We start from the raw sequence: 27,988 nt of genomic DNA on the forward strand, positions 1-27,988 counted from the left end.
CCGCCCTGCCCCAGGGTGAGCCCCCCGGGCGGGGGCCCGGACGTGGCGTTCCGCTTCGGCGCGGTGCTGGACGGGGCGCGCACACAGGAGGACGTGTTCCGGGCGTGCGGCGTGCGGCGGCTGGGCGAGCTGGCTCTGCGCGGGTGAGTGGCCGGGGGCGCGGCGCGGGTTCGGGGTGGACGCCCGCACCCGCCCGGCCCGCCGCCCCAGCCCGTGTCCAGCCGCGCCCTGCCGCCTGCAGATTCTCCTGTACCGTCTTCACCTTTGGGCAGACGGGCTCCGGGAAGACCTACACGCTGACCGGACCGCCGCCCCAGGTGCGCGAAGCGCCCGCCGAGCCCTCCAAGGTCGGGGCTGGCGGGCGGGGGTCCTGGGAGCTGCAGGCAGCCGGGGGCTCCCCGCGGACGGGGCTTGGATGATGCAGCCCTACCCCCCCCCCCATTTATTGGCAGAGAACTGAGGATCACGGAGAAGGGACTTGCCCGTTTGGAGCCTTTGGAGTTCGATGTTTGATCCCTTTACTTAACTAGTTCTCAGTTTCTTCATTTGGAAATGATGAAAAACGTGATAAGGAAATGATAGTGGGGATTAAATGAGATATTTGGTAGGAACTGGGCAGGGTTCCTGGCGCAGAGCCCGTGCCCGGGAGGAAGGGACTTATCACTGTGCTGCTGCTGCGGGGCCAGCGCCTAGGTTCAGCTGGTTTTGCCCCCAGGGGGACGGGGTGCCTGTGCCCCCCAGCCTGGCAGGCATCATGCAGAGGACCTTCGCCTGGCTGTTGGACCGCGTGCAGCACCTGGGCACCCCAGTCACCCTCCGCGCCTCCTACCTGGAGATCTACAACGAGCAGGTAGGGAAGGGAGGAATAAATGTAAAGAGCCCAAAAGGAAAGGAGCCAGGGACAGGGGGCCGAAGGGGACGTGGGAACCCTTGTCAAGAAGGGCTGGGAGGATGGAGCGCAGAATCAGAGGGAGCCTTCCCCTCCCCTGCTCCCTCCTCTCCCAGGTTCGGGACTTGCTGAGCCTGGGGTCTCCTCGGCCGCTCCCCGTTCGATGGAATAAGACCCGGGGCTTCTACGTGGAGCAGCTGCGGGTGGTGGAGTTCAGGAGTCTGGAGACCCTGATGGACCTTCTTCAGATGGGTGCGAGCTCCTGCAGGCGCTGCCGGGTGGCGGAGGGCTGTGCCTCCACCCAGAGAACTCCCCTGGGGGAGAAGGACCAGCAAACCTGCAACTCAGACCTGGCCCAGTTGTGTCCCCAAGGCCTGGGATGGTGCCTTCCAGACTCCTTTCAGCCCCGACCTCCCTGCAGGTCCAGCCTCCAGCTGGGTCAAGCCTCTTCCCCAGCAGCCCATTTCCAAGCCCCAGGCCACATCCCTTTAGGCTCCAGGACCTCCCACCCCTGCCCTGTGGGTAGAGGTGGAACCTCTTAGTCTAGGCTGTTCGGCCCTTCTGTCCCAGTCTGGTTCCTTCAAGCTTAGACTATTGATAGAATAGTTATGGCTCACCCTCCTCCGGCAGGGACCCAGGGTGTGGGTCCCCAGCTCTGCCATTCCTCAGGTGACTCTGTGCCTGGTCTCCCCCCTCTCCTACACAGCAATAGGAGAGATGTTTATGGATGTCAGGGTGACGTCATTCTTCTGCTGGGTTTTCTCCCCTCTGCTTAGACCTGTCTGCTAGAGCCAGACCCACATCCCATCATTTCGTGAACCAACACCTGTTCTGCCTGTCTCTGCCTCTGTGTGCCGGGGGCCCTCTGCCCGGTGCTCTCTTCCTCATTGGCAGTGACCTTCTCTTCTACCAAGTGCAGCTCCCCCTGGTCGCCCCTGCAGGTCTCAGCCGGAGAAGGAGATCAGCGCATACCCTGAACCAGGCCTCCAGCCGAAGCCACGCCCTGCTCACGCTCTACATAGGTCGCCCCACTGTGAGTGCCCGATCCAGAGGGAGCTGCCCAGGGCGTGTGTGAACCACCTTGGGTGTGTGCTGGAGGTGGGGTGGCAGTGGAAACGCTTGGCCTTGCCACCTCGTGACTTTGATGGGAACCGTCCTCCCAGTCCCCATCAAGCCCTGGTCCCCCAGCCCCAGCAGATGCCTCCCGCGGACCCCGGGGCGCCCCCTGTTGGTGGGAAGCTGTGCTTCGTGGACCTGGCGGGCAGTGAGAAGGTGGCGGCCACAGGATCCCGTGGGGAGCTGATGCTCGAGGCCAACAGCATCAACCGCAGCCTGCTGGCCCTGGGTGAGGCCTGGGGACGCCAGTCTGGTTTCCTGTGTCCCTCCTGTGCACTTGCCCAATAGCTGCGCCCAGCGGGGACCAGAGACGTTGTGATGCATAGGGGTGGGCCCAGGAGCTGACCGGGAGACAGGCCTCCTCTGGCCCCACCCTAAGGCTGACTTTCTTCCCTATTTAGAATGTTGTCTTTCCGACTGTAAACTCTCAGGGTCTCGAGAGTGACATGCCAACTTAGGAGGTGCTGGTTCACCTAGAGACTGAGGCCCAGCAAGGCAGAGAACTGCACCTATGTCCCCACCCCAGGTTATGGGACCTCGGTCCTTACGGGCCTGGGCCTTAGCACCTCCCAGTGCCACACCCGGGAGGTGCTCACAAAATTCCTTTTCATTCAGCCATTGATTAGAAACTTCCTGGGTCCCTAACAAGTGCCAGGACCCTGCTGGGCATTGCAGACTAGAGTGGCCAGGCCATCTGAGCGCTCAGGAGGCCCAGGCTGGCAGTGGACACCCATCTGAATGAGCAGTGAGGTTGTGTGGAAGATGGACTTTTGGAGTTGCCTGGGTCTGGGTGGAGCTCCGGCTCTGTAGCATCCAGCTGTGTGACTTTGGACAAGCGGTGCAACCTTTCTGGGCCTTGCTTTCCCCACCCAGGTCACTGCATCTCCCTGCTGCTGGACCCACAGCGGAAGCAGAGCCACATTCCTTTTCGGGACAGCAAGCTCACCAAGTTGCTGGCAGACTCACTAGGGGGGCGTGGGGTCACCCTCATGGTACCCTCGGGGTCTGGCTGGGAGGGCAGGGCCTGGGGGAGGGGCTCCCAGGGAGGAGCACTCAGGGGGTCCTCCCCAGGTGGCCTGCGTGTCCCCCTCTGCCCAGTGCCTCCCTGAGACTCTCAGCACCCTGCGTTATGCAAGTCGGGCCCAGCGAGTCACCACCCGGCCTCAGGCCCCCAAGGTGAATGGGCTCCCGGGTGCGGGGACGGGCAGGGGAGGTGGGCTCCCATCAGGAGGCAGGAGTCGCAGCCTGAAGGCCTCATGGCGGAAGTCTGGGACTGGGTCAGGGGTGGGCTGAGAGCTGGAATCCTGGAAGTGACATCATGGTTGGCAGGTGGGACCAGGGTCCCAGCCAAGGTCACAGTCAGCTTTGGGCCGGTCTAGGGTGGAGTCACATCTGGGACGTGATCCAGAGCCTGGCCAGGACCTCAGCTGGCATCATGGTTCAGTGCGAGTGGAGCTTGGGTCTGATGCAGGGTCCTTTGAGAGGCCAGAATCTGGGCCTTTGGAACAGAAATGAGTTTGGTTTGGACCTAGAGCCGAGTCCAGCTCAGATTGTTCCAGGAGGATGCAGTGGGCACCCCATGCCAGCTCCAGATAGAAACAGCCTGGTGCAGGGCTCGAGGCTGGCAAGTGAAACATGGACTAGATTTCAGGCCCCACTCACTCCCCACCCCTGCAAGGCCTTGTGCAGTGCACAACTTGTACAACCTTAAAGGGTGGCTCTGGGCCTCTTTCTCTGCAGTCCCCTGTGGCAAAGCAGCCTCAGCGTTTGGAGACTGAGATGCTACAGCTTCAGGAAGAGAACCGTCACCTGCGGTTGCAGCTGGACCAAAGGGACCCCCAGGGTAGGAGCTCCCTGGGGGTGGAGGTGGATGTGGCTGGGGCCTGGGTCTGCTGCTCCTGTGGATCTCGTCACCGCCCACTCCCACACAGGCCCAGAGCTCCGTGCAGCCCGGGTGGCCTGGGCCCAGCGGAACCTCTATGGCATGCTGCAGGAGTTCATGCTGGAGAATGAGCGGCTCAGGTGCAGCCCAGCCCCAGGGGGGCACACTGACCACCGCCCCTCCCTGCCGGGTCGCTTCGGTCAGGATGTCCTGTCCCCTCCCCCCTCGTCCCCCAGCTTCCTGCAGCTGGTATTGGGCTGCAGTGAGTAGGGCCTGACCGTCACCCCAGCACCCCGTCACCTTGTGGGGCCTGTCCTCTCCCAGGAAAGAAATAAGCCAGCTGCAGAGTAGCCGAGACCTGGCCCACGACCAGCAGCGCGTCCTCTCCCAGCAGGTCCTCGAGTTGGAAAGGTGAGCGCGGCCGCAGCCTAGAGAGAGGGACTCTGGGAACAGAGGGACTTAGTGACATGGCGGTCTGACCTCTGGGTCCAGCTGGGTTCAGTTTCCAGCCCTGCCAGGTCCTGGCTGTGCCCGGTCAGGCCTGTCACTTGGCCCCTCGCTGCCTGGGTTTCCTCTTCTGTAAGATGGGGTCCTGGGTCACCCGCGCCACGGGGCCTGGAGGGCAGGGGAAGGGGCCCTGGGCACAGGATGTGCTGCTGAGGGGGCCTCGAGGCCAGCCCAGGGGGCCTGCGGCCACAGGCAGAGCCGGCTCTTCTTGCAGGCGCCTCTGCTCTGCCCGAACCCCCTGCCAGCCGTGCCCCGCGCCCGGCCCACCGTGCTCCTGCCTGATGGTGCCAGTTGCCCCCTGCCACGTGAGTCTCCCCTCCCAGCCTGCAAGGGTGACAAGCTAGGATGCCGCGGAGCCTCTGATGTGCACTCTTGCAGGCACTGCCACCCCTCTGCTCCTGTCCCTGCTGCCACCTCTGCCCTCTGTGCCGAGCGCCTCTGGCCCGCTGGGCCTGCCCGCGGAGGGAGCACCACCAGCCGCAGGTAGGAAAGGCTGGGCGTTGGGGGGGGGGACCTGGGGGACCTGGACCTTGATCTAGAGGTCGACAGTCAGGGAACGGGGACCCCAGGGATCCTGGGTTCCAGGCTGCATCACGGTGGGTGAAGGACTGGCTTGGGGCGCCCAGCCCAGGGTGAGACACGTGCCCTCGTCCCACCCGCCGTCTGTTAGGAACACACCCCTCGTTCGCTGGTTCACTCCTGCACCTGAGTGTTTGCCCCTTTGTGCATTTGCTGCTCCTGCGCTTGCCGGCCTCGTCAGTCCCCTCCCCTGAGCTCCCAGCTGTGGGCAGCCTCTGTCCCAGGTGCCCAGGGTTCAGAAATAGCCCAGGCACGGCTCCTGCCTGCCAGGGGCTCCCAGTCTCAGGACACTACATGAGTCATCTGGAGCCCAGAGGAAGGCGACCAAGACCCCGCCTGTTACACTGGCCTGACACTCTGGGCACCTGGTGGGACAGGCATGGCCAGGAGTCATGGCCAGCACCAGGAAAGTGGGACACCAAGAGGGACTGAGGTCACCCAGTGTGGGCTCTGATCTTCCTATAGGTGCCAGACCCCGAGGCCCCGGGTGGCTTGCCCCTGTCTGCCCGGCCCCCCGCCTGGGCACCCCCGTGCAGCCCCGGCTCTGCCCAGTGCCCGGGAGGGAGGTGAGCCCAGCCCTGGGGCCGTTTGAGTGGGGAGGGGCCCTGGGGATGCAAATGCTCCCCTGCTACCACCTGCTCACCCTGGCCCAGGAGCCACAGTGACTGGACTGAGACCCGCGTCTTGGCAGAGATGCTGACCGGGGAGGAGGTGGTGCCCTCGGCCCCCCCGCTGCCCATGGGGCCCCCAAAGACGCCGCCAGTGCTGAAAGGTGAAGGGGGAGGGGGTCCTGGGGTGCTCAGGCCTCGGAGAGGGGCCCTGGGGTGCTCGGGCCTCAGGCTTCCATGTCTGGGCGGTGGGCTTAGGAGGGACTGCTCAGAACCATCGGCTCCAAATCTTGGGAATTCTCTCTTTAGGGCCCCCAGGCGCAGACAGCTGTAGGGAAGGGTGTAGGTGCTGCTCCAGAGGGAGGCCCCGGGGAGGGCAGGAGGCCCGGGGAGGGCAGGCCTCCAGTCTCGCTGCTCCATAGGTAGGGCCGGGATCCCAAACCTCGCCCAGAGACTGGAGGCCCTCAGACTGCAGATCGGCAGCTCCCTGCGACGGGGCCAGAGCCAGCCACCCACCAGCAAGTGTGCTCAGAGCCCAGACGGAGTCCCCCCTCCCCACTGAAGGCAAAGTGGAGTCTGCCATGCGCCCCGGGCTGGCTCTCCCGGTTCTGTGAATGGCAGTGGCTGTGGCTACTCAGCCTGCAGCTGGACTGGGCAGAACACACCTCCAGGAGCTGGGGGGCTCCTTGGGGGGACAAGTGGAGGATGCTGCCCTTGAGATAAGACTGTCCTGAGAAACCAGGCAGCAGGGGACAAAATGTATGAATAAAGAGAGGTGTTGACTCCGGGTCTGGTTCTGTGTGTCAGTCACTTTCCTTAAGGGAATCCGAGACGGGAAGGGCTCTTTGGGGAGTCTGAGGAGGAACAAGGACTCTCGGTACGGATGTGTGTCCTCGTCTGGTCTGGGATGTCCTAGCCTCCCACCTCCCTTCATGTATTAGGCTAGTTTTAATTGAGCACCTACCATGTGCCACTGGTAGGCTTGGCACTGGGAAGGTGTGGGGGCGTGGGATGGTGAATGTCTCAATGGGGGAGGCTTGAGCTGGGGCAGTCGAGTGGCCAGGGTCCCACCTGCTCTGTGCTAGCTGCAGGTCCTGGTGCTGGTGGGCTCGGGAGACCTGGCTTCAGATGCTTCAGGCCTGCACCTTCCTGGGCCACTGTCTGGGGGGGAGACGGCACCTGTCCTGTGAGCATTCACGAGGATCAAGGATGTGCGGAATGTCGTGGTCCCTGGTCTGAGTGCCCAGGAGGATGGGGGGTCTGTAGCTATGGAGAGGTCTGGATGTGATGGGAGGGATGGGGAGTGGGAGCAGGAGTGGCTCAGCACAGGAAGCCCCTGGTCAACTCCACGGTGGCGTTTACAGTCCGGGAAGCTGAGGCCCACAGGGCTCATTGGCTCATTCATTCAACAAACAGCCGGTGTCAGCTGCACTTGGAGCTGTAAGCTGCGAACGGGACCAACACGGGACAAGGTGGCTTTCCCTGGTAGTCCCCACTGCTGTGGGGCAGACAGGCACTTCCAACCTCACATGGGCTGACGGGAAGGTCAGGGCGTTGTGGAGGCACCAAGGAGGGTCTCCCAATAAGCAATTGTGGGGGGCCAGGAAAGCTTTGCCGAGTTGGCAGGTGGAGGGGCTGGGAGGCAAAGGCCCAGAGGCCTCTGAGTTTCCAAATTTTCCAGGACTCGGAATTTCAGGGTCAGTGGGCCACATCCAGAACTGGGGCCCTGTCAAGGGCACAGGGGAGCCGTGGAAGGGGCTGGAGGAGTCCCTGGCTTAGATTTGCACGTGGATCACGCTGGCCTTGCATGGATGGTGAAGGGGCTGGAGGCAGGGGACCAGAAAGGAGGCCAGTACAGAGAGGAGACCCCTCAGCCAGCAGCACTGAGCTGGGCCTCCGGGTGGACACTGTCTGAGACCTGGGGCCTGGGCCTGGGCAAGTCCCCAGGCAGGCAGCTTTAGCCACAGGCCTGGGGAGCTCTGGGGGACCAAGTTGGCTGGGGAGGATGCTGGAGAAGATGGAGTCTCCTCCTCCCCAGTGCAGGGCCAGGCCAGGGAAGACTCAGGCTCTCCTCCCAGCACTCTGCAGAGGAACCTTGGACAGTCTCAGAATCAGCCCCAGGGGGGTGAGGACCCAGAGAAAACAACAAGGTACCTTGAGGCTACTCTGGGTGTCCTGTGTGACTTGGGACAGGCTATCAGCCCTCTCTGGACCTCGTCAATTGCAAGGCCCCTGGCTCCTGAGTCTGTGTGGCAGGACCCTGCAGCTGAGGCTAACAGGGTCAGCCCAGACTGGAGCCCCTGTGATCAGGTTCTGGGAGGCAGGACTTGTGACGGAGCATCAGGGGTGTTCACCAGTGGTGACCCTGAGGCAGGCCGGGGGCTGGAGGACCATGGCCAACCAGCCAACCAGGAGGGCAGGCTGTGGGTCAGCCACACAAGCTCCAACCTGACACCACGCACCCGGGGGGTGACCCTGGGCAAGTGATGTCACTGCTCTGAGTCCAAGTGACCACCTATCCAGAGTGGGCAGATTAACAAGGTCCCTTTGAAGACCCCTCACGAGGATGAGACTCCCTGATATTTGGAAAGAATGTCACTGCCTGCTGCAGTGACTTTGTCACCGGCAACCTTCAGTCAGCACAAAACCATCTCCTTCCACAGGTACCTGCTGAGAACCTGCTTTGGGCCAGCACAGAACCAAGCACGAGAGCCCCCCTCAGAGCACAGGAGAAGACGCACAGGACACCTCCCCGGGGCACGTGGGGCGCTGATACATCCTGGGGAGCAGAGTAGAGCAGGGGCTGGGCTGGGTCTGGCAGGGGCCCAACTCTACATATGGGGTTCTGGAAAGGTCCTGTGTGGAGGGGACGTTCGTGCAGAGACCTGAAGAGGGGCCTGGTTATCGCCGTAATGTGCTGGCGCTACCTCAGCTTGGGTGGCTCAGCAGGTTCCCGCCCAGGCTACCTCCCTCTCCCAGCACCCTTACCTTGCTGCTTCCAGGCCCTGCAGCCGGGAGGTCCTGGGCCTCCGGCAGGGGAGGCCCCTGGGACCCAGCATGAGCATTCTCCATCCCTGCGTGGGGAGGATTCATGAGGACCACCCAGGGGCCTGGCTGCGCAGTTCTTTTGTGTCTGGACGGTTCCCCTGGAGCCGGCCACGATTCCCCAGTTCCTTCTGCCAACTCATGCTCCGGCTCAGCAAAACCCCACTTCTTTCTCCCCAAGAGAGACGTTGGACTTATGGGAACAGGTCCTCCCCTGCCCCGTCTCATGAGCCACGAGCCCACCTCTCCCTCAGCATCCTCCCTCCAAGATGGTGCTTTCCTAGGACCCCCCAAGGCCCTGGGCCTTCCACAGGCCTTAGGTAGCCGGCACCAGACCCAGACTTCAGTCCACCTGGCCCTTCCTGGGAACTTGTGCACTCAGGAAGGTACTTCTGGACCCCCAAGCCACAATCTGTCTGCAGATTTCTGGAACTTGGGGACAATGCTTTGGCCCCTGGAAACAGGGTAGTCGTTCTGAAGCATAGTCAAATTTCAAAGAAGGCGTCTGACCCCTTGGGACATTGGAATTGAGAGAAGCCCTTGGAATCCTGAAGCTCTGGGAATTTCCCAGAGTTCCAATCCTTAAGGATCTCTCCGATTGCAAAACCTGGTCTAGAAGTTGGGAGGGATTCTCTGCAATGGGCAGGTGATTCACGAGTTCCTAGTGCACTGACCAATTCCACGTGACCTGGCTGCCCAGACCTCTGGTGGGTTCCCCAGGTCCTGGCCAAGTGCGCTCAACCACCACGTTGACCGCCACCCAGTGGGACCTCAGCAGGAGGCGGGTAGAAGAGCAGTTTTTAGAGGGAAACTCCACCCAGCCCACACGTTCTAGAACAGCCAGGACCCAAAGAGGCTTGGTAAGGCCTCCCCACCTCCACGAGGCAGCTTCACCACCCGGTGAGGGAGGACTCTAGCTCTAGCACAGCCTCAACTAGAACCCAAAGAACTAGAGGGAGAGCCCTGAAGTCCAGGGTTGATGGCAGAGCCCTGGGTGGGGCAGCAGGACATCTGGGTGGTCTCCAGGGGGACAGACTCTGCCCCTTCGTTCCTCAGCCTACATCTGCCCAACTTACCAATTGTGGGATCCTGGACGGGAGAGTTGACCCCTTCGAGCCTCAGTTTCTTCCTCCGTGAAGTGGGGATAAAACGGAATTGACTGACCCTCCCAGGAGCTAAGTGGCCACAGTGGGTAACGTCAGGATGAAGTGAATCCTTGCACACTTGAGACGCCTGGCCCACGATGGGTGCCAAGGCAACACTGGCTGTCATTCCTATTATTACTCCTAGCAAATGCTCTCAGTACCAGGGTCCTCCATTCCTGGACTCGCCAGGGAGGAATCGGGTCCATGCCTGGACTCCTGCTGTTACAGATTTCAGGTCAGCTGTCCCTTTCCCACAGGGTGTCCCTTCTGACCCACATTCTTCCAGGGAATCAGTGGCCAGTCGGGAAGAGCCAGGGAAAGGTTCCCGCGGCGGCTCCGAGTCAGCTGAGGGGAAGAAATTCATTTGTCTTTATGGGGCTTTCCAAAGAGCCCCGCCTGCCTGCGGTTTCAGGAAATGTCATCTCAGTCCTTCCAAGGAGGTTGGGCTGTGTCCACTCGGTCAGCCAGGAGTCAGCGGCCCCTGGAGGTCCTGCTTCAGTGGACAGACAAGACCAGCCGGGGAGGAGTGGGCAGATGCCTGCGTCTCAAGAACATCCTGAAGCCAGGCGTGATGGCGCAGCCTACAATCCCAGCGCTGGGGAGGCTGAGGCAGGAGGATCACAAGTCCAAATCGGCCTCAGCAACTCAGAGAGACCGTCTCTAAATAAAAGATTCAAAAGGGCTGGGGATGTGGCTCAGTGGTTAAGTGCCCTTGAGTTCAATCCCTGGTAGCAATTAAAAAAAAAAAATTCTGAATTCCAAACGGGTCCCACTTTCTGAGCAGCTTCTTCAGGCTGAGCCACCCCCTCCTACAATCATGAACCCGAAACGGCAACATGGAAGGGCCCCGGCTAAGCTGAGGCCTCTCCAAGGAGCAAGAAGGCCACACGCTTCTTATCCTCAAATCTCCTGCACCCCATGAGCTCTGATTAGTTCATTTAACAGGGGAGGACTCGGGTTCATAACTTACTCACTTAAACAGGTCACAGGGGCTGCAGCAGGTACAGCACCCACACCTGGGCCTGAGGTTTTGAGGCTGAACCGCTGCTCCTGCCCACAGAACAGACAACCCCCCGAAATGACCGCAGGTGGACCTCTCAGGGCCGGGGCTCTTTGCTTTTCAGCCAGCCCAGCTGTCCTCCCTTGCTTGCTCATCCACTGGCCCTTGTGAAGGACTCTGGGTGTGATCCCCAGGCCCTGGACTCCACTTCCTGTCTTCTACTTGGGTGGCCCTTCCTGGGGTCTGCCCCAATCAGCATGCACCATGTGCCGTGCACAGTACGGGACCCCAGGGAAAAAGAGGGCTGAACTTGGTATGTCAGACCCCAAGCACACTTGGCGGAGGAGGGAGAGACGGGCTGACCCCAGCCTGGCCCCCACAGTGGAGAGCAAATGAAGGGAGACCCCTCAGCTCCGCGTGTCCTAAAGAACATGGCCAGAAGGTCCTGCTCGTGATCAGGGAGAGCGTGGGCAGGCCGGCAGAGGGCCTTGGGCGTTGGGATGACAGTCCTGAGTTTGCATTGCATCTCTCTGGCTGGATGATCTTCAACACCCCATCACCTGATCGCCCAGCCTCAGTTTTCCCATCTGCAAAACAGGGCCATGGCATGACGAGAACCTGAATAGAGAAGTCGGTAAGACATGCTCCACCCCAAGTGCTCAGCACAGACGTGGTGAGAACTTACTAAGTTCATCATTCAGATCCGCAGCACCTGTACCCAATCCCCATCCCTAGGCAGAGTTCCCCAAGGACATTTATGCATTCATTTTAAAGGGACCTACTCAGTCTCAAGCTAAAGGTAAAGGCTGAACATTTGACACTCAGCAGGGAGCAAGGAAGGCCCCGCTGGAGCTCGGTTTTTCTGTGGCTCCAGGACTGCTGCCCTTTGACTGTCTAGAACAATCTGAGCTCAAAGCCTCAGGGTCTTCCTGGTAGCTCTCTGCTGCCCCCTCGTGGACATATGGGGTATGCGCCTCAGTGCAATTCCAGCCAAGTACGGAGCCCTCAGCTCCAAGTGGCTGTGACAACGCGGGTCCCTCTTAGGGTGCACTCTTAGGGAGCGTTTTCACAATGTCTGTCACTCAGTCCTTATTTCAGCCAGATAAAGAACCGGAACGACTGTCCCAGTCAGTCCCATGTCTGGGTGGCCTTGCTCTTGGGGACAGGAGGGAGGGGAATGGGCCACAGAGTCTGGAGATGACCGGGCAGGGAGAATGTTCCTCCCACAGCGCTGGTCACTGGGTCCTGGGGCCTGCCCGCCTCCAGCTCTGCCTTGGTGACCCTGAGGGGATAGGCTGGGGCAAGGGACTGAGGAGGGCCAGTGTCTGAGTCAAGGCCCCGGGCGTCAGGAGGGAAGGCCACCCACCCTGCCCGCGGTGTCCTCCCCATCAGCAGGGGAGACCTGAACTCTGACGGCCCCCTCTGGCCAGAGCCTTACCCAGTGTCCTCCATGGCCCTTCTTGGAGGCCCTCCTGGGGAATGGCTCCTCGGGGCCCCTTCCCTGGTTCCTGACTGGTCTCTCCTGACCACCCATGGACGCCGGGGATGAGGACCAGCCGCTGGGCCTGGTGGCCCTGCCTCCCCGTACCTCGCCACTCCCCCCTGCCACCAAGCTCCTGACTGGGCTTTTTTCCTTACGTTTTATTTTTCATTGCAAAGGAGATTCTGCTTCCGTTTCCTCCTCTGTGCACTCGCTGTCCCCTGAGCCGGGAGCACCCGCCCCACCCACCTGCCCCTGCTCTCTGTCAGGAGGGCTCCTGCCCTCGGGGATCACTGTCCCCTCGGCCTCCGCTCCCCATCACGTCTCTGTCTCGGGAGCACCAGAGGCTGCGCGCTCCCCATCCTGTCCCCAGCAGCAGCCTGGAGTGTGTGTTGGTGAGAGAACACGTCAGCAAATGGCCGTGTCCCAGGAGACCCCCGGGGTGTTGGAGTCAGGCCCGCCCAGCCCCCAGCTCGAGCCCCTTCCCTCCCTCCTGCCCTGGGCACCCCTGGGGTCCCTCGAGAGGCAGGCTCTCCCTGTGCCCTTACAAGGTTCTGGAAGCTGGACGAACCCTGTGGACTCTGCACCCTTGGGCCCCCAGGAGGGCAGGGCCGGGAGCTTCCACCTCCCACCTGGGGAAAGCCCTGAGTGCGGGAGGCCCCCTCCCTCTGCCTGGCCTCTCTGTCCTGGGCTTAATGTTTAAACAGCAGCTCAAAGTCCAGGTGGCCTCAGCACCTCCTCCCTCTCTGCTCTGGTTAATAATCTCAGGATCACAAACACCCCAGGGGCAGGAGGTCAACACCCTGACGTCCTGGGGCCTCTCCCAGCCTCGGGCAGGCTGAGCACTGAGCGAGGCCCTGTCCAGGGAGGCCGGGACCAGAGCTTGTGCACCCCGAGTGCCTCGGCTTCTGGTTTGGACAGTGGGGTTGATAACCTGGGTCCTGCCCCCTGCCGCGAAGATCAGGTGCCATCTTGGTTCCCTGTAACAGCCCAAGTAAGGTGACAGATGCCCTGAGGTCACAGGGCGCTTTCACAAACAGTGTCTCTGTTGACCTCTTGGCAGGCGGAGCAGGGACTGTTGTCTTCAGCTTACAGAATGGGAAAGAGGCCTTCAGAGAGAGAAAGCCGCCCAGTTCACCCAGAATAAGAAGTCAGAATGTCTGGCTTCCAGTCCTGTGCACGCCCTCTTGGTCTACGCTGCCCCCTGCTGCTGCCTTTAGCCAAACCACAGAAGACTGAGAAACTCCGGGAGCACAAGGGAAGAGAACTATTCCAGAAAGCTAAGCCAAGGCGTTTGCTGGCTTAAACATCGGTCATGGCTTTGAGCTTCCTGGCAGCCAAAGGAAAAAGGAAATGCAGTCAGTGGCCAGGCTGTCTGTTATGGAGCAGAGGAAACTTAAAAAACAGAGACATGCTCCGGATAACAGGAAAAGAGGGGTGGAACGAGAATTTACGATACACCATTTGTTTATGCACTGACAATGTAGGGAACGCCCCCAAATTCTCACACCGCAGGGGTCTTGTACTTGGAACTGTCTTTCTGAAAGGGTCACCCCCAGCTCTAGCCGGGAGGCTGCTGCCTGGGTGACAGGCCCCTCCAGGAGCAGGGGAGACGGAGGGCAGGGCTTGACCCCCGGAGAAGAGAACTTCGGGGAGAGACCACGGTGTCGCGGGCCAACAGCCTGAGCTCTGGAGACTCACGGGTCCGGTTTTCTGAGACTTCCCATCCACCATCATCAGTCGAAGGACACTGTCCTCACTTCCTGGGGACAAAGGACCACATCCAGGTGGCTGAGAACAGAAGTGAACTCTCTCGCAGGACTGGACTCCGGGGGTCCCACAGCAAGTCGGCAGAAGAGACTGGCTCCCTCTGGGGACTCCGGGCGGACCCTGCCTGGCCTCTTGCCAGTCTCGGTCGGTCGGCCTGCGGCTGCCCTCCAGCCTCTGCCTCGTGTCCACGCAGCCCTCTTCTCTGTGCGTCTCTGAGTCTCTGTCTGTGTTTTCTGATAAAGACACTGGACATTGGGTTCAGGATGCACTGTCACCCAGGTCACCCTTATCCCAACTAATTGCATCTGCAAGTAAGGGCCACGTTCTACAATTCTGGGTGGTCAGGAATTTTGGAGGGAACACTATTTAAGCCCCACAAACAGCTTCAGCTGTCCCCACATGGCAGAGGTGGTGGTAGTGCCTCCCCGGCGTGAACACCTTCAGTCTCACCACAATGCTGGGAACCAAGGATTGCTGCTATGTCCGAGAAAACCCAGGCACAGAGAGGTAGGGCAACTTGCCCAAAGTCACACAGAAGGAATGCCGTATAGGCTAAGTCCCTGCTCTTGAACACGGCCAAATGCTGTCCTTCTCAGCAGCTCCACTTCCCAGCTGGGGGGCCCTGACCAGTCACCTCACTTCTTGGAGACTCCAATCCTCTGTTTGTAAAGAGGGAAGATAGCACCTCTGCCTGGGTGTAGTGGGAGTGTAACTCAGTTCTGTGGCTTGTGGGACAAAGCCGGGTACCGCAGGTACTCAGTGAGGGAGGCTATTGTCACTATCATCATCTCTACTATTATTTGCAAGGACTTCGGGAAGCCGGTGCCCAGAGAGAGACCCCCGAGGCGGGCGGGAGGCCTTCTGGGGGCCGAGCCCTCTCTGCTGAGCCTGTGTCTCTTCCCAAAGGCCACCGGCCCCCTGTCTACGGGAATCAACCCCAGTGATCGATCCCAGTTGGCCTTGGGCCCTGATTGGTCCCTGTCAAGCAGAGCAAACACCACGGTCACCTACCAGCCTCGGGCCCCTTCCCTAGCCCCAGTTCCCAGCCACCCCTGCAGGAAGTTTGCAACCCCTCTGTCCCCAGAGCAGGCAGTGCACCGCCCGAGGACAGAGAGCAGAGCCATGTGGGGTCTCCGCGCCTCGCTTCTGCTGTTGGCCACCTGTGTGGCGGCGAGCGCTGACCCTGTGCCAGATGACATCCAAGTGCAGGAGAACTTCGACGTCACCCGGGTAAGGCTGTCCTCCCTGGGGGAGGTGGCTGTGGGCACCTCGTGGGCTCTCGGTCTCCCCCTGGAGCTCCAGTGGTCAGTCCCTCCTGTCATGCCATTTGGGCTCTGGGATTCTTCGGAGCTACAGCTCGATCCGTCTGTCCTTCATTCCGTGGGACCTCTCACCTCAGCTCCCACAGGTCAAGCATCCTGTCCCCGCAGGCTCCAAGGAGACTCTGGGACCCTCGAGTAGCTGCCCCAGGGCAGGCTTCGTCTGGGACGGCCACCCTGCAGCCCCTCAGCCGCCCACGTGGCATGGACCTCGGGGCTCGCCCTGTCCCTGCCTTGGTCCTCAGTGACCTTCCCTACAGCATCCTTCTGCTGGCCCGTCCCGGGGCCTCGTCCACACTCATGGCGTGGACAGAACCTGGGATGGCACAGGGCAGGCGTGTGCCCATGAGCCTGGGGGCCGGGGTGGGAGATGATGGGGAGCGGGGAAGCAGGACGGAGCTGGGTCAGGGCCGGGTCCCAGGGCTCCCCGTCCCTGGAGGGGTAAAGACAGGACTGTCTCTTGAGGAGCAGTGGCCAGTGACCTGGGGACATAGAGGTCAGCCCCGTCCCCAGGAGCAACACTGTGCTCAGGGAATCTTCTGAGTGGCAGGCGGGGGTGGGTGCACCCCTCCTTCCTGAGCCACTGAGGCCTGTGACTCCACAGTGTCGTGAGACGGGAGGCGGGAGGGGAGCAGGCAGGGTCTGGGGCCGGAGGGGACCAGACGCTGTGCCTGCCGCCTAGATCTACGGGAAGTGGTTCAACCTGGCCGTTGGCTCCACCTGCCCTTGGCTGAAGAGGATCAAGGACAAGATGAGCGTGAGCACGCTGGTGCTGGGAGAGGGGGCCACGGCGTCGGAGATCAGCGTCATCCACACCCACTGGCGGTGAGCGGGGAGCGGAGGGGGCACCCACCTTGTCTCTGAAGCCTGCAGGCCTCTGCCCAGCCACGTCCTGGCCCCCAGCCCCAGGTCCCTCTCTACCTCCTGCAGGAGGGCCTCCGAGGCTGTCCCCTCTGGACCTCAGCCTCCTCCTCCTCTTCCTCCTCCTCTTCCTCCTCCTTCTCCTCTTCCTCCTCCTCCTCCTCCTCCTCCTGGGCTNCTGTCCCCTCTGGACCTCAGCCTCCTCCTCCTCTTCCTCCTCCTCTTCCTCCTCCTTCTCCTCTTCCTCCTCCTCCTCCTCCTCCTCCTGGGCTGTTGCTTGGCTCAGGAAGGTCCCTGCCACCCCCAGGGGCCAGCCTGTCTTCTCCCTCCCCACCCCCACCCCCTGGGCCAAGCTGGCTCTCTCTGGTTGTCTGTAGCAACCTGTGGACTCTTGTCCCCCGTCTACCTCCATCCCCCATCCAGTCCACTCTTCACCCAGAAATCAGAAAGACCTCCTCAAACCCACATCTGCTCAGGGTGCTGGGCTCCTTGGCCTATTCATGGCTCCCGGCTGCCCTTGGGAATTAGACTGAGACCTTGGGCGCAGAGGCCTTCCGGGCCTCCCATGCCACCCGCCCGTCGCCGTCCCACGCTTTCCCATGCACTGTGACCTGCCCTGGTGGACCTGCAATTCCTGAAAACCTTCACCCACTTGACCCCCCACCCCCGCCTTTGCACGTGATGCTCCTTCTGGAAGCCCCTCTCCCCGCCCCCTGGGCTAACTCCTATGCATCCTCAGGGCTCTGGTTCCATGACACTTCCTCCAGGAGGGCCTCCCTGGACCCCAGGTCAGGCCACAGGCCTTCCTTTGAGCTGCTGGAGCACCAGGCTTCCCCAGCCTGGCATGGTCATCTAGTTATCTGCCTCTGGCCAGCCTCCTTGGTCCTCAGGGAGGTCCGCTGCAGGAGAGGCTCGGGCCGTCTTGCTGCGTCTGTATTCCCAGCACAGAGCATGGTGCTGGGTGCGAGTGCACTGCCTGATAAATGTCCCCTGGGTGGCTAGGAATCACTGCAACAGTGACAGCCACCTGCACGCAGCGCTCACCTCGGCTCCCTGCGGTAGACTCAGCGTGTGGAACTGGGGAGGCAGGAGGCCCTCGGGATCATGAAGGAACCCACACACGCAGGCACTAGCCCACCCCCAGGGCCGCGGGGTTTGGTTAGGGTCAGTGATGTTGGTGTTGGCTTTGCCAAGCGAATGGCATCGACTGGTCCCTTTGTCCCCTCATAGATAAAATGAGGGCTGGCCTGAGTATTAGACAAGATGCTTGGAAATGTTGATTTGAAATTCAATGAGACAAGAGAAACATGATGTTTGGAAAGAGCCTGGGGGAGGGCCGGGTGGTGCCAACTTCCTCTCCGGGGTTCATTCCAGGAGGGGCGTCTGCGAGGAGACGTCCTCGGCCTATGAGAAGACCAGCACGGCGGGCAAGTTCCTCTACCACAAGCCCAGTACGTCCTCAGCTCCCCTTCCCCACCCCACCACCGTGCCTCCCACCTAGCTGAGGTGTCGCCCAGCTCCCCCAGGCGCCCCTCCATCCCTTCCCCTCTTCTTCTGCCTGCCTCGTCCCCCATGAGCACGTGTGCAGAGGAGGGCAGTGGCGCTGAGCGCGGAGGGTGACGTCAAGATGCCACCAGCCCCCGGGTCTTGCTGAGCCTGGTGCTCACTGATAGAGGGCCCTGGGCATGAGTGCATTTGTCAACTCAGCAAATATGCTCCATGTGCCAAGAAATCAGGAATTTACGAATTTTTGCACAGATGGAAGAAGGCATGGAGGGAGGGATAGATAAATAAGTGAGTCCATGGATGATCGATCGGTATGGACGCCAGATCAATGAGTCCATGGGTAAATTGACGAAGGAATAAAGGAGGAAAGAGAAAGAAAGGGAGGGAGGAGGGGGAAGGGAGGAGGAGGAGGAAGGGAGGAGGAGGAGGAAGGAGGAGGGAGGGAGGTTTAGGGAGGACTGCTGGATGGANGAAAGAGAAAGAAAGGGAGGGAGGAGGGGGAAGGGAGGAGGAGGAGGAAGGGAGGAGGAGGAGGAAGGAGGAGGGAGGGAGGTTTAGGGAGGACTGCTGGATGGAGTCATGGGCAGTCAGGGCAGGTGTGGAGGAGATGGCCCAGTGGCTGGAGAGAGGGACTGAAGATGGAGATTGGTAATAAACACCCAGGAGGGCTGGGCAGCCAGGTGGACAGGGGAAGGCACGAGGTGAGAGCGAACGGGCAGCAGGTCTCGAGGTCAAGGCTCTGACCACCGACGCCCGTGGCCTGGCTGCCTTTCCTTTGCAGAATGGAACGTGACCATGGAGTCCTACGTGGTGCACACCAACTATGACGAGTACGCCATTTTTCTGACCAAAAAAATGAGCCGCCACCATGGACCCACCATTACCGCCAAGCTCTACGGTAATGACCAGTGATGACAGCAGCCCCTTGGAGCTGGGTGGGCTTCTGGACAGTCGAGTGGGAGGAGCAGGAGGCTTTGCCTTTCCTTTTGACAAAACTCCAGGTGGGGGAAAGCCTTTGCTCTCCCCGGGGGAGGAAGGGTCCAGGTCCCCATGTGAGGCGGGACCCCTTCACTTGACCTCTAAAGTCAATCTGGAGTCTCCAGGCCCCCGAAAGAGCTGGTGGGAAGAGCCTGGGGTGGGGACTCGGGAGCCCCGTGTGGGAGCCTGAAGGGGCCCCTCTTCCTCTTGGAGAACCTTCCTTCCCCTAAGTGTGTCTCGGAGTTTGAACAGGTCAATAGTTCTAGAAGTTTCCCTAAGTGAGAACCATCGGGCCTGGTGGCTCCTCTGCTCCCCACCTGCAGGGCGGAAGCCACAGCTGAGGGACAGCCTCCTGCAGGCGTTCAGGGAGATGGCCCTGGGCGTGGGCATCCCTGAGGACTCCATCTTCACAATGGCCAACAGAGGTGAATGGCCCCCGCACCCCACCTCGAGTTCCTGTCCCCTCTTCGTTCTTCATTCCCTGTCCCCAAACCATGGATCTTTTCTATCACCCTCTGAGACAAACAGGGACAATAGTCCCCTCCCTTCTTTACAAGCAGAGAGCCGCTGGATTTGGGTCTATGGGGCGATAGAGCTGGGGCTGGACTCCATGTTCTCAGCAGGTTGGACAGAAATCCAACATTCCTCTAGGGGGCGACACGGAGCTGGGGTTGGGGTGCAGCGTGGGAACTGAGCATCTGTGTTCAAGTTCAGTTGGGTGGGTGGCTTCTGGCTGGTCCACCTCGCAGAGCCTCATGTTCCCATCTGTCAAATGGGGATAATAATGCCTTCCTCTAAGGGAAGGCCGGTGAGGGGTCAGTGAGGTCAAGCCATTAAGGACCACAGCATGGGGCCCTCAGGTGCTCGCACTGTTCCCGTGATGGCGCTGGCCGGGTGGACAGATGGCGGTGCTGTGCAGCCAACAGGCTGTAACTTTTTCAGTGAATGACCTTGAGCAAGCATAGTGGTGGTGGTGGGGGGTCACGAGGTGGGCTACCGCACAGGATGGTTTCTAGCGGGATGCCATTAGCACCATGAAAGAAATCGGGTCTCGGACCCCCCCAGGCCTTGTCCTCTTCTTTACTCCTTTCTCCTGTCTCCTGACCTAGGGGAATGTGTCCCTGGGGAGCAGGAGCCACAGCCCACCCCACTCTCGGTAAGTGCTGCTCCCCGCCCCCTTCAGGCTCCTCACTGGGCTGCTGCTGGCCTGGCTCAGGCCCTGCCATGGTGCAGGGGTCACTGAGGAGGTGGAGCAGCCTGCCCTGGGCATGGGTTTTGAGGTCAGACCCACCTGGGCTCCACCTTGGTGCTGCCACTTGAGCTTGTTGCTGCCCCGTTGGGACCTCATTGTCCCACCTGGGAAATGGGGTCATTATGCTCACCTTCCAGGGCTGTGCTGCAACTCCAGGACCCATTAGAAAAGCTCTGAGCAGGGTCTCAAAGAGGGGAGACGCTCAGCCGGGCGTGGTGGTGCACGCCTGTCAATCCAGCAGCTCGCGAGGCTGAGACAGGAGGATTGTGAGTTCAAAGCCAGCCCCAGCAATGGCGAGGCGCTAAGCAACTCAGTGCGACCCTGTCTCTAACAAAATACAAAATAGGGCGGCGAGGTGGCTCAGTGGTCCAGTGCCCCTGAGTTCAATCCCTGGTACCAAAAAAAAAAGAAGGGAGACACTCATCAAGAAAGGAACAGTCTCCAATGAGGATGATGGTTTCAGTGCACAGAAATAAAGGCGGTTGGTGTCCCTGAAAAGCAGCCAATTAGAACAGGCAGCCCCCTCCTCAGCTCCTTCTGAATCTGGGCCTCCCTTTTATTTCCCTGCCTATTGCCATATTGATTACACTTTCTTCATTCTTCATGTTCTCTGTTTGGGAGTTACAATCGTCATACAGGTGTGTGTGTGTGTGTGTGTGTGTGTGTGTGAGAGAGAGAGAGAGAGAGAGATTGATTGATTGATTTAGAAACCTACTCTTGAAAATTAAAAAAAAAAAAATGAGATAAGAATGTCCTTATCCCACTGGGGACGGTGGCGCACACCTGGGAGCCAAGACAGGAGGATCTTAAGCTCAAGGCCAGCCTCAGCAATTTAGCGAGGCCCTAAGCAAATTACTGAGACCTGGTCTCAAAATAAAAAATAAAAAGAACTCAGTGGTTAAGAGTCCCCGGGTTCAATGCCCAGTACAAAAAAAAAAAAGATTTAAAGTTAACCCTATTGACATAGTACATAATTGCTCCTATGTTTTTAAGAAAAATTACCATTGATCTTATAAGAGTCACATATGCTCATTATGAAGAAATCCATACAGAAAAATATCAAGATAGATTAGTTTTTATTTTAAATCCCACCACCCCCAAAATAGCAGCATTCCCTTCATTAAAGAAATCAAATTGTGACAGAAGGAAGGACAGATGGACACAGGGATAGACTGTTATTAAATGGGATTATGCTGCAGATGTCATCTTTAGTTGTTAAGAACATTAATCATAGTTTTACTTGGATTTAAAAACAAAGGAGTTGAAGTGGACTTCTTGAACTTCAAGTAAACATCTCTTCACTACGAGAGATGCGCGTCTTAAGGAAAGGCAAAGTCACGAAAAGATCAGCGGGGCCAGCACCACCGTCAACGACTTTACACAAGAGCCGCTTCTCTGATTAGCTAGACGTCCCCACTCCACGTTGGTTCCATGTCCTCCTCCTCTTCCTTTTGCATTGTCCAGGTTGACACCAGCCGTCTCCAGATTCTCACTGTCACCCCCATGGTGATCCCAGGGCGGGATGGTTAGCCTGCAGACCTGGCCCTCCCAGCTCTGTGGGCAGTGGATTCCACGTGTCAACTTTAGTGAATGAAGCCACAGTCACCTGGGCTCCTGAGTCACTCATTTCCAGTGGTCTCTTAATTGGGGCCATTTCTTTGTGGAGTGGCTTTCTTGAGGTGGTTCTTGGGGGTTTGAACCTGTGAATCTTGCATGTTTGAGAATAACCGCCCCATTCTGGAGGATGCAGAGGCCACTTTGCTGGGATACAGCACCCTGGCTGTCCCTCAGAACTGTGTGAACGTGGCTCCCTTATTCTCTTGCCCTGATGACTGTGGTAGAAAACCCGAGGCCAGGGTCATACTTTCTCTCCTTCTAGGGGACTTGTTTTCTTCTGCCCTGGTGCCTGGGAAGCCTTTCTCTATTGTCAAAGTCAACAGGGACACACCTCGGTGTCAAAGATTCTACACAATCACTTCCTGGCACGCAGCGTGTTCTCTCCACATGCAGGTGACGTGTGCTCCGTGTTTCAAGGAAGTCTCCTGCACAATGTCGTGGAACCCCTCTTCTGTGCCCTTGGTCGGGAGCACCCCTTCTCTCACCTGGAGCACCTCTGTCTTCCATGTCGGCTAGTTTCTCCTGACTGTTTCAATGCTGTCTTTTCGGTTCACAATTTATTTGGCAGATCCAAATTCATGGAGTTTTCGTTCTCAACTTACTTAGGCTGCGCTCTTTCTCCTACTCATCCATTTCCGAGGTGGATTTGGGTAGTTTCCGTTGTATCTTGCTTTATCTTGCTCTTGCTCTATCTGGGCTTTCTGGTTTTTTTTTTTTTGTTTTTTTTTCTGATCAGGTGGGGTGGGGTGTCCTTTAACCTCTTGGTCCTCTTCCCACTGAACTTGAGCCTAAGCCTACTTTAGTGTAAGCCCTAGGTATCTTGTGTTCATCCAGGTTTCTGAAGTCCTGGGAAATGGCGTAGGGGAGGGGAGAAGCCTTCCCTGAGGTGCGCCACCTTGGTCCAGGTACCAGCTCTGACAGTTTCCTGGGGCTGCAATAATGAGGTACAGCACCCTGGAGACTTTGAAATTTATTGGATTCCATTTCTGGAGGCTGGAAATCCAAGGTCAAGGTGTCAGCAGGGCTGGTTGCTTCTGAGGGCTGCCAGGGAGGACCTCGTCTACCTCCTGGTGGGTTTCTGGCATTCTGGCGCTCCTCCTTGGCTGGTAGGTGCCTCACCGACTCCCTGCCTTTGTCTTCACATCAGTTTCTCCATGTAGGATGTCTTGGTGTCAAAATTTTTCCCTTTTATAACTACACTATTCATATTGGGCTAGTGCCCACCCTAATGATCTCATCTTAATTACATTTGTACAACCCTGTTTCCAAATAAGGCCACATTCTGAGGTCCTAGGGATTGACTCCAATGGGTGACTTTTGGAAGGGACACAATTCATTCCATAACATTTTTTCCTCTGCTTATATTTTGAAGGACTGCGAAATATTCTCGGTAGGGCTCATTGCACCTGGTTGGGCTGGTGTCATGTGCATCTGTCTCACGACAACTCATCCTAGAGCCCTGGACTGTGTCACTTCAGAACCTTTCCTTCTCTTAGAACGGAGCTGTATTTTCCATGTTTACTTGTTTATTCTCTGAGCCTATTTTCATGGCTCCTCTGTCAGAAAAGAAAAACGACTGGGTACCCCTCAATGTTTTTCTCTCTGGATTTGGAAGAATTAGGGAGAATCACAAATTTTTGACATACCACCCCTGGAGGTCAGAGGGCACCGTTCAGAGCTGCAAGATCCATTATGTTCAGTTCCAGCACGATTTGTTTCCTTCCTTGATTGCCAATGTTAACGTTTCTGACTTTAAATCACGTCCCCTTCCCTTATTTGAGTGACATTGATGGAAATTTTGGGACTGTTTTTTTTAAATTATTTTTTCCCAAGTGTTTGTTAGGTACTTGGAAGAAACTTGTGAATTTCAATCTTCCATCTTAATCCAGATGCCAACTGGATCTTTATTTCTTTATCAGTGTCAAGAATGAAATAGTAAGTAAGTAATGACTGTCCTTACCAAAGACAGAAATACCCCACATTTCTCTTCCTCCTGTTTCTTACTTTCTATTTGTATCCTTTCGGGTTTCCCATGGTCCTGTTTTTTTTTTATGGATCTGCTCTGAGATTGATGTTGTCATTTTTCACCTTTAAAAAAATCGTTTGTAAAATTTACATTAAATTCCATAATCCATTGTAGCAATTATTTATTTCAACTCTACATTTTATTGGCTTTATAGCTTTCCATATTTCTTCGTTATCATATCTGGTATTTCTGACAGTCAGATTCCATTCTCAATGGGTGGGAATATTTCTATTAGTAATTTTTTCAAGAATGACATGTGGGTGGCAAACTTCTAGGTCCTAGCCTAGCTGAGGATGTCTTTCTGTGGTTATATCATGTGGTCAACAGCTCAAATGAGTGAAGGACAACCTTTGCCTTCTTCCAATGCTCAGATATTGTTTTTGAGCTTCTGCCATTTACTCTAAGGGCCACCAGGCACTTTGTCCTTCATTCCTTGAATATCGAAGAAGGAACTCTTCATTAATTTTTGTCCCATTTATTTTTCCCTTATAATTGGGCAACTCAAGTATTTCTCCAATTCAGAAATGTTTTCTTCTATTATTTCTCCATTGCATGTCTTTCTAGGTAGAATTCCTATTATGTGGATTTATTTGCCATAGTGTCTAAACTGCAGCTTAACCCTACTATGTGGTTAAATTCAACACCTTTCCCAGCCCCAATAATTTTCTGCCTTTATACATTCACTGCCATCACTGTTGCCTCCTGTTAAATTGATGCAGATCATTTTGAATTTCATTGATGGCTTCTGTTTATTCTCTGTGAGTATCATCCTGAATTAGTGGGAACATTTCTTTAACTCAATACAATTCTTCTGAGCAGTTGCGTTATTTGACTTATCCCATGATTTTCTTTTCTTCTTCTGTGTTCATCAAGGAAGGTGCACAAGCCCCCAGGTTGAGATGAGTCTGGGAGAGATTGGGAGCCCCGACAGTTTTCATTTGTACTTTGAAAGGAGCAGAGAACATTGAAGGGTCTATAATTCTGCTCTTTAAGTTCCAGGTCTCGTTGTGGCAGAAAGGCTGCCTGGTGGCAGGCAGTTTCCCTGCTCATTCTTTGTTTGATTGCGCTGGGACCTATCCTCAGGAGACCCTAGACTCGGGGATGTCTTGACAGCTTTGGCAGCCCGCCCTTCTCTGCGGGCCCCACCACTGCAGCGGGGGTGTTTGGGTCAGTCCTGGGTTGGAGTTTTCCTTTCCAAGCAACCAATGATGGTCTGGGCAGCGCCTCCTGCAAATCAGCGGCACCCACACTCCGGGGTGCACAGAATGCCTTCACATTTCAAGCATGGGAACAGTGCCCCTCCTGGGTGTCCGGCTCTGGGAGAGACTTTCCCGTGGTTCAATTCCTTTAGGCATTTCACTAGAAGTTGGATATGGAGGCACTGGGCCTTGTGGTTCTGATTTTCATTTCTGACTAGAAATCTACCCTGCGATGCCCATGATGGAATTCAGGTTGATGCTCTTGGGAAAAGAATTCATTAACCAGTCTAGTAGCTCTGCTTCTACCCGTACCCCAATTCCCCAAGCAAACAATTGTTCATGTATTCCAGGGGCACAGGGGAGCACAGGGTCTCTCAACAGCTTCTTTTCTGCCCCCCAGAGAGCCCGGCGGGCTGTGCTGCCCCAAGAGGAGGAAGGATCAGGGGCTGAGCAGCCAGTACCGGGTTTCAACAGGAAGGAAGGTAAGGAGCACCTGCCTCTTCACCCACTCTGCCTTGCTCGGAGAGAAGGGCCCATGGCTGGCTCACCCTGGCTACTTTATCTCTGTGAAGTCCCTCTCTTCCTGCTGCAGAGTCAGACTGGCCCGAGGAAAGGCAGAGGGGGTTCTCTGTACTATTGTAGGGTTGTAGCAGACGGGAGGAACACAAGGTCGGTCCTCAGCTCCATGGTAGAAGTGAGCTCTTGTTCTGCCTGTGTCACAGGGTGGCCTCCGGGTGGGAAAGTAGCTAGTGGGCCTCTGTGATGGGATAGTAGCCAGTGGGCTGACCATCAGGGCTTCCGTAGAAGTCAGGGGAAGAGCTTGAGGATGCCTGGTGAACTTGACAGTGCTCACAATGGACTCCGTCTTCAGTTCACTCGGCAGATATCAGGCCCTGTGCTGGGCACTGGGGTCTCAGAGACAAACCACTCTTGTCTTCTTGAATGTTCTGCTTTAGTGGGAGGGGGGACATCCAAGGGAGAAACTGATGGATCCCAAAGAGAGGATCGGCAAAGGGCTAAGGAAGCTCAGAGGATACTGGGGTGCGGAGGTCAGGGGGACTTCCTAGACCAAGGGAAATTCATGCTGTGTAGAGGCAAGCCCCCTGGTCCTGTGGAAGACACCCCGGAGTCAGGGACAATGAGAGCAAAGGCGTGGGGTGGCACCGCAGTGAAGGGATCAGACTGGCCAGTATGGGGTGGAAATGTATCACACTCCTGCCACCACAGACTCTCTGGGCAGATAAGACCAACACAGGGGGTCACTAGGTGTCAACTCCCATGTGATGGAGTCAATGAGCACTGGTTTTGGAGTCCAACAGACCTGGCTTGGGGACCTTAGTTCTGTGTAACCCTGGGTGAGTCACTTCGCCTTTCTTGAGAGTCAGTTGCTTCATCTATAAAATGAGCCGATGATCTGTCCTTTACCCACGAGGGGAAAATTTACAAGAGATGATGCCGACTAAGTGCCCTGTTTGGTGACAGGTATCCAGTAAGCACTCAGTAAGTGTTGCTCTTTGGCCCCTTCCCAGACTCCTGCCAGCTGGCCCACTCACCAGGTCCCTGCCTGGGCCTGTTCCCGAGGTATTTCTACAATGGATCGTCCATGGCCTGTGAGACCTTCCAATATGGAGGCTGCTTGGGCAACGACAACAACTTCATCTCTGAGAAGGAATGTTTGCAGACATGTCGCACCGTGGGTGAGTGTGGCCCCTGCTCTGCGCCTCCATTCCCCCACACCCATCCGTTCTCCCAGAAGACCCCTTGCCAATGAGCAGGGAGCCATGGGAGGGTGTCCATGGTGGAATTTCAGGGCAAGCCTCCTGAAGCCATAGGATACGGATTTGGGTGGAGATGTCCCTTGGCCAAGGTGGATCTATTTCCTCATCTGTAAAAGAGGGACCACGGGTTCTAGCTGAGCAGGGCCCTGGCTCCGGAGCCCTTGTATGTCCCAAGTCTCACTGAAGCACCATGCCTCTCTCTACCGACAGCGGCCTGCAACCTCCCCATAGTCCCTGGTCCCTGCAGAGCGTTCAAACAGCTCTGGGCATTTGATGCTGTCCGGGGAAAGTGCGTCCTCTTCAACTATGGGGGTTGCCAAGGCAACGGCAACAAGTTCTACTCAGAGAAGGAGTGCAAGGAGTACTGCGGCGTCCCTGGCGAAGGTAGGAGGCCCTGGGGGGTGCCGGGCTGGACCACCAGGCTGCCAGGGTCCAGGTGTGAGAATCCTGATAGGGGGTGGGTCCCGCAGAGCTGAATTCCTGGTGAGCAGGCCACCACTTTTGAGGCCTCAACTTCCCAAATGTAAAATGAGCCAAACCCAGGGTGCTACCGGTGCCAGGTTCAGGCATGCTCAGAGGCTGCAGCCCGAGGAGCTGGAGAGCTGGGTTCCCATTCTCATGCTGCTACGTTCAGGCTGGCCGCGGGGCGGGGGTGTGTGTGCCAAGGGCGATTTGAGCTTCCATTTTCTCTTGTAAAATGGGACAAAATACCCACCTCCCAGACTTCACAGTACCTGGCAGAATTAGTGCTCAGCTAATGGCAGTTTCTGCTGATAATGACTATTTGGGGACAGGAGCCACATGAGATTTCTGTGCCTTGATTTTCCCATTGCAAAATGGTAAGTAAGGCAAATCAACAAAAAAAATTCACATCATCCTGTGGCATGCCCCGGGCTGTCACTCGGCAATTGGACGCTTTTGCCCCCACATTCGGGTGGCTTTCCCTCCCCCACCCCCTGGAGGTCCCCACCCTGGAGCCCCTTCCTGAGCCTTTCTGTGTCCACAGGGGATGAGGAGCTACTGCGCTACTCCAACTGATGGCTGGCCAGTCTGCAAACCAGGGAGTGGTCGGCGTCCCCCCCAGGGCAGGACGGGCCAGATGACCCAGGTCCAAATAAAACCAAATGGTGTCTTGCTGGAATTCCCTGTCCTGACTGCACTGCCACCATAAATGGAACAAGATGGAGGAGGTTGGGGAGGGGAAGAAGCCGGGTGGGGCGTGGCCCACCTAGCATCCAGGAAGTCCAACGTGCATGGGTTGGAAGTGGATCGGAACCCCCTTCAGTCTGTGCAGAGTGTGCAGGCGCGGCCCCCTGCTCCACCATAGTGCAGAAGGGGATTGTTTTGTTTTGCTTTCATGAAACTCTGGGCAGTTGTTTCTGGGAGATGTTGGATGGAGGTCATGAGTGACCCAGGGTCCGAGGAAATACT

At 57.6% G+C, this 27,988-nt stretch overlaps 2 protein-coding genes and 3 long non-coding RNA genes across 21 annotated transcripts in view; 2 read left to right on the forward strand and 3 right to left on the reverse strand.

Annotated features, from left to right (window-relative positions):
* Kif12 (kinesin family member 12) overlaps window positions 1-10,454 on the forward strand; it is an 11,338-nt gene extending 884 nt beyond the window's left edge. The window contains exons 4-19 of one of the 13 annotated variants that reach the window (XM_015492157.2): window positions 16-143; window positions 242-317; window positions 716-850; window positions 1,006-1,141; window positions 1,831-1,922; window positions 2,078-2,234; window positions 2,879-2,997; window positions 3,077-3,181; window positions 3,746-3,848; window positions 3,937-4,027; window positions 4,212-4,298; window positions 4,609-4,699; window positions 4,773-4,877; window positions 5,439-5,539; window positions 5,627-5,745; window positions 6,004-6,369. In XM_015492157.2, coding sequence (XP_015347643.1) covers window positions 16-143; window positions 242-317; window positions 716-850; window positions 1,006-1,141; window positions 1,831-1,922; window positions 2,078-2,234; window positions 2,879-2,997; window positions 3,077-3,181; window positions 3,746-3,848; window positions 3,937-4,027; window positions 4,212-4,298; window positions 4,609-4,699; window positions 4,773-4,877; window positions 5,439-5,539; window positions 5,627-5,745; window positions 6,004-6,143 — 1,785 coding nt within the window. In that variant the 3' untranslated portion in view covers window positions 6,144-6,369. Of the gene's footprint in view, window positions 1-15; window positions 144-241; window positions 318-715; window positions 851-1,005; window positions 1,142-1,830; window positions 1,923-2,077; window positions 2,235-2,878; window positions 2,998-3,076; window positions 3,182-3,745; window positions 3,849-3,936; window positions 4,028-4,211; window positions 4,299-4,608; window positions 4,700-4,772; window positions 4,878-5,438; window positions 5,540-5,626; window positions 5,746-6,003; window positions 6,370-8,244 lie in introns of those variants that run through there. The other 12 variants (XM_048783157.1, XM_015492158.2, XM_015492155.2 and 9 more) reach the window with 12 other exon arrangements.
* The window catches only part of LOC125610652, a 28,080-nt gene extending 11,919 nt beyond the window's left edge, over window positions 1-16,161 (reverse strand). The window contains exons 1-3 of the long non-coding RNA XR_007340648.1: window positions 16,000-16,161; window positions 14,344-14,346; window positions 5,634-5,643 (exon numbers count right to left, since the gene is read on the reverse strand). This is a non-coding gene — a long non-coding RNA (uncharacterized LOC125610652). The remainder of the gene's footprint in view (window positions 1-5,633; window positions 5,644-14,343; window positions 14,347-15,999) is intronic.
* Window positions 502-2,078, reverse strand: LOC125610653. Its single transcript, XR_007340649.1, has 2 exons — window positions 1,716-2,078; window positions 502-1,587 (listed from the first exon to the last, which is right to left on the reverse strand). It is a non-coding gene; the product is annotated as an uncharacterized LOC125610653 (long non-coding RNA).
* On the reverse strand, window positions 8,641-12,399 carry LOC107147673. Of its 2 annotated transcripts, XR_007340650.1 has the most exons (3): window positions 12,210-12,346; window positions 9,703-11,358; window positions 8,641-8,655 (listed from the first exon to the last, which is right to left on the reverse strand). It is a non-coding gene; the product is annotated as an uncharacterized LOC107147673 (long non-coding RNA). The 2 variants fall into 2 exon arrangements; XR_001504182.2 differs by lacking the exon at window positions 8,641-8,655 and having other exon boundaries at window positions 10,118-11,358; window positions 12,210-12,399.
* LOC107147674 (alpha-1-microglobulin/bikunin precursor) lies at window positions 15,013-27,698 on the forward strand. Of its 4 annotated transcripts, none has more exons than XM_048783162.1 (11): window positions 15,038-15,251; window positions 15,421-15,429; window positions 16,023-16,165; window positions 17,576-17,652; window positions 18,489-18,605; window positions 19,009-19,110; window positions 19,789-19,841; window positions 25,180-25,261; window positions 26,309-26,476; window positions 26,768-26,941; window positions 27,564-27,698. In XM_048783162.1, exons 1-11 carry the CDS (start codon window positions 15,144-15,146, stop codon window positions 27,593-27,595), a joined length of 1,065 nt encoding a protein of 354 aa, XP_048639119.1. In that variant the 5' UTR covers window positions 15,038-15,143; the 3' UTR covers window positions 27,596-27,698. The 4 variants fall into 4 exon arrangements, with proteins under 4 accessions (XP_048639121.1, XP_015347645.1, XP_048639119.1 ...); XM_048783163.1 differs by having other exon boundaries at window positions 19,795-19,841; XM_048783164.1 differs by lacking the exon at window positions 15,421-15,429 and having other exon boundaries at window positions 15,013-15,251.
* The last annotated feature ends 290 nt before the right edge of the window (window positions 27,699-27,988 follow it).

The sequence above is a fragment of the Marmota marmota genome, unplaced genomic scaffold (genome assembly GCF_001458135.2).
Source record: "Marmota marmota marmota unplaced genomic scaffold, marMar, whole genome shotgun sequence".
NCBI classification, from domain to species: Eukaryota; Metazoa; Chordata; class Mammalia; order Rodentia; family Sciuridae; genus Marmota; species Marmota marmota.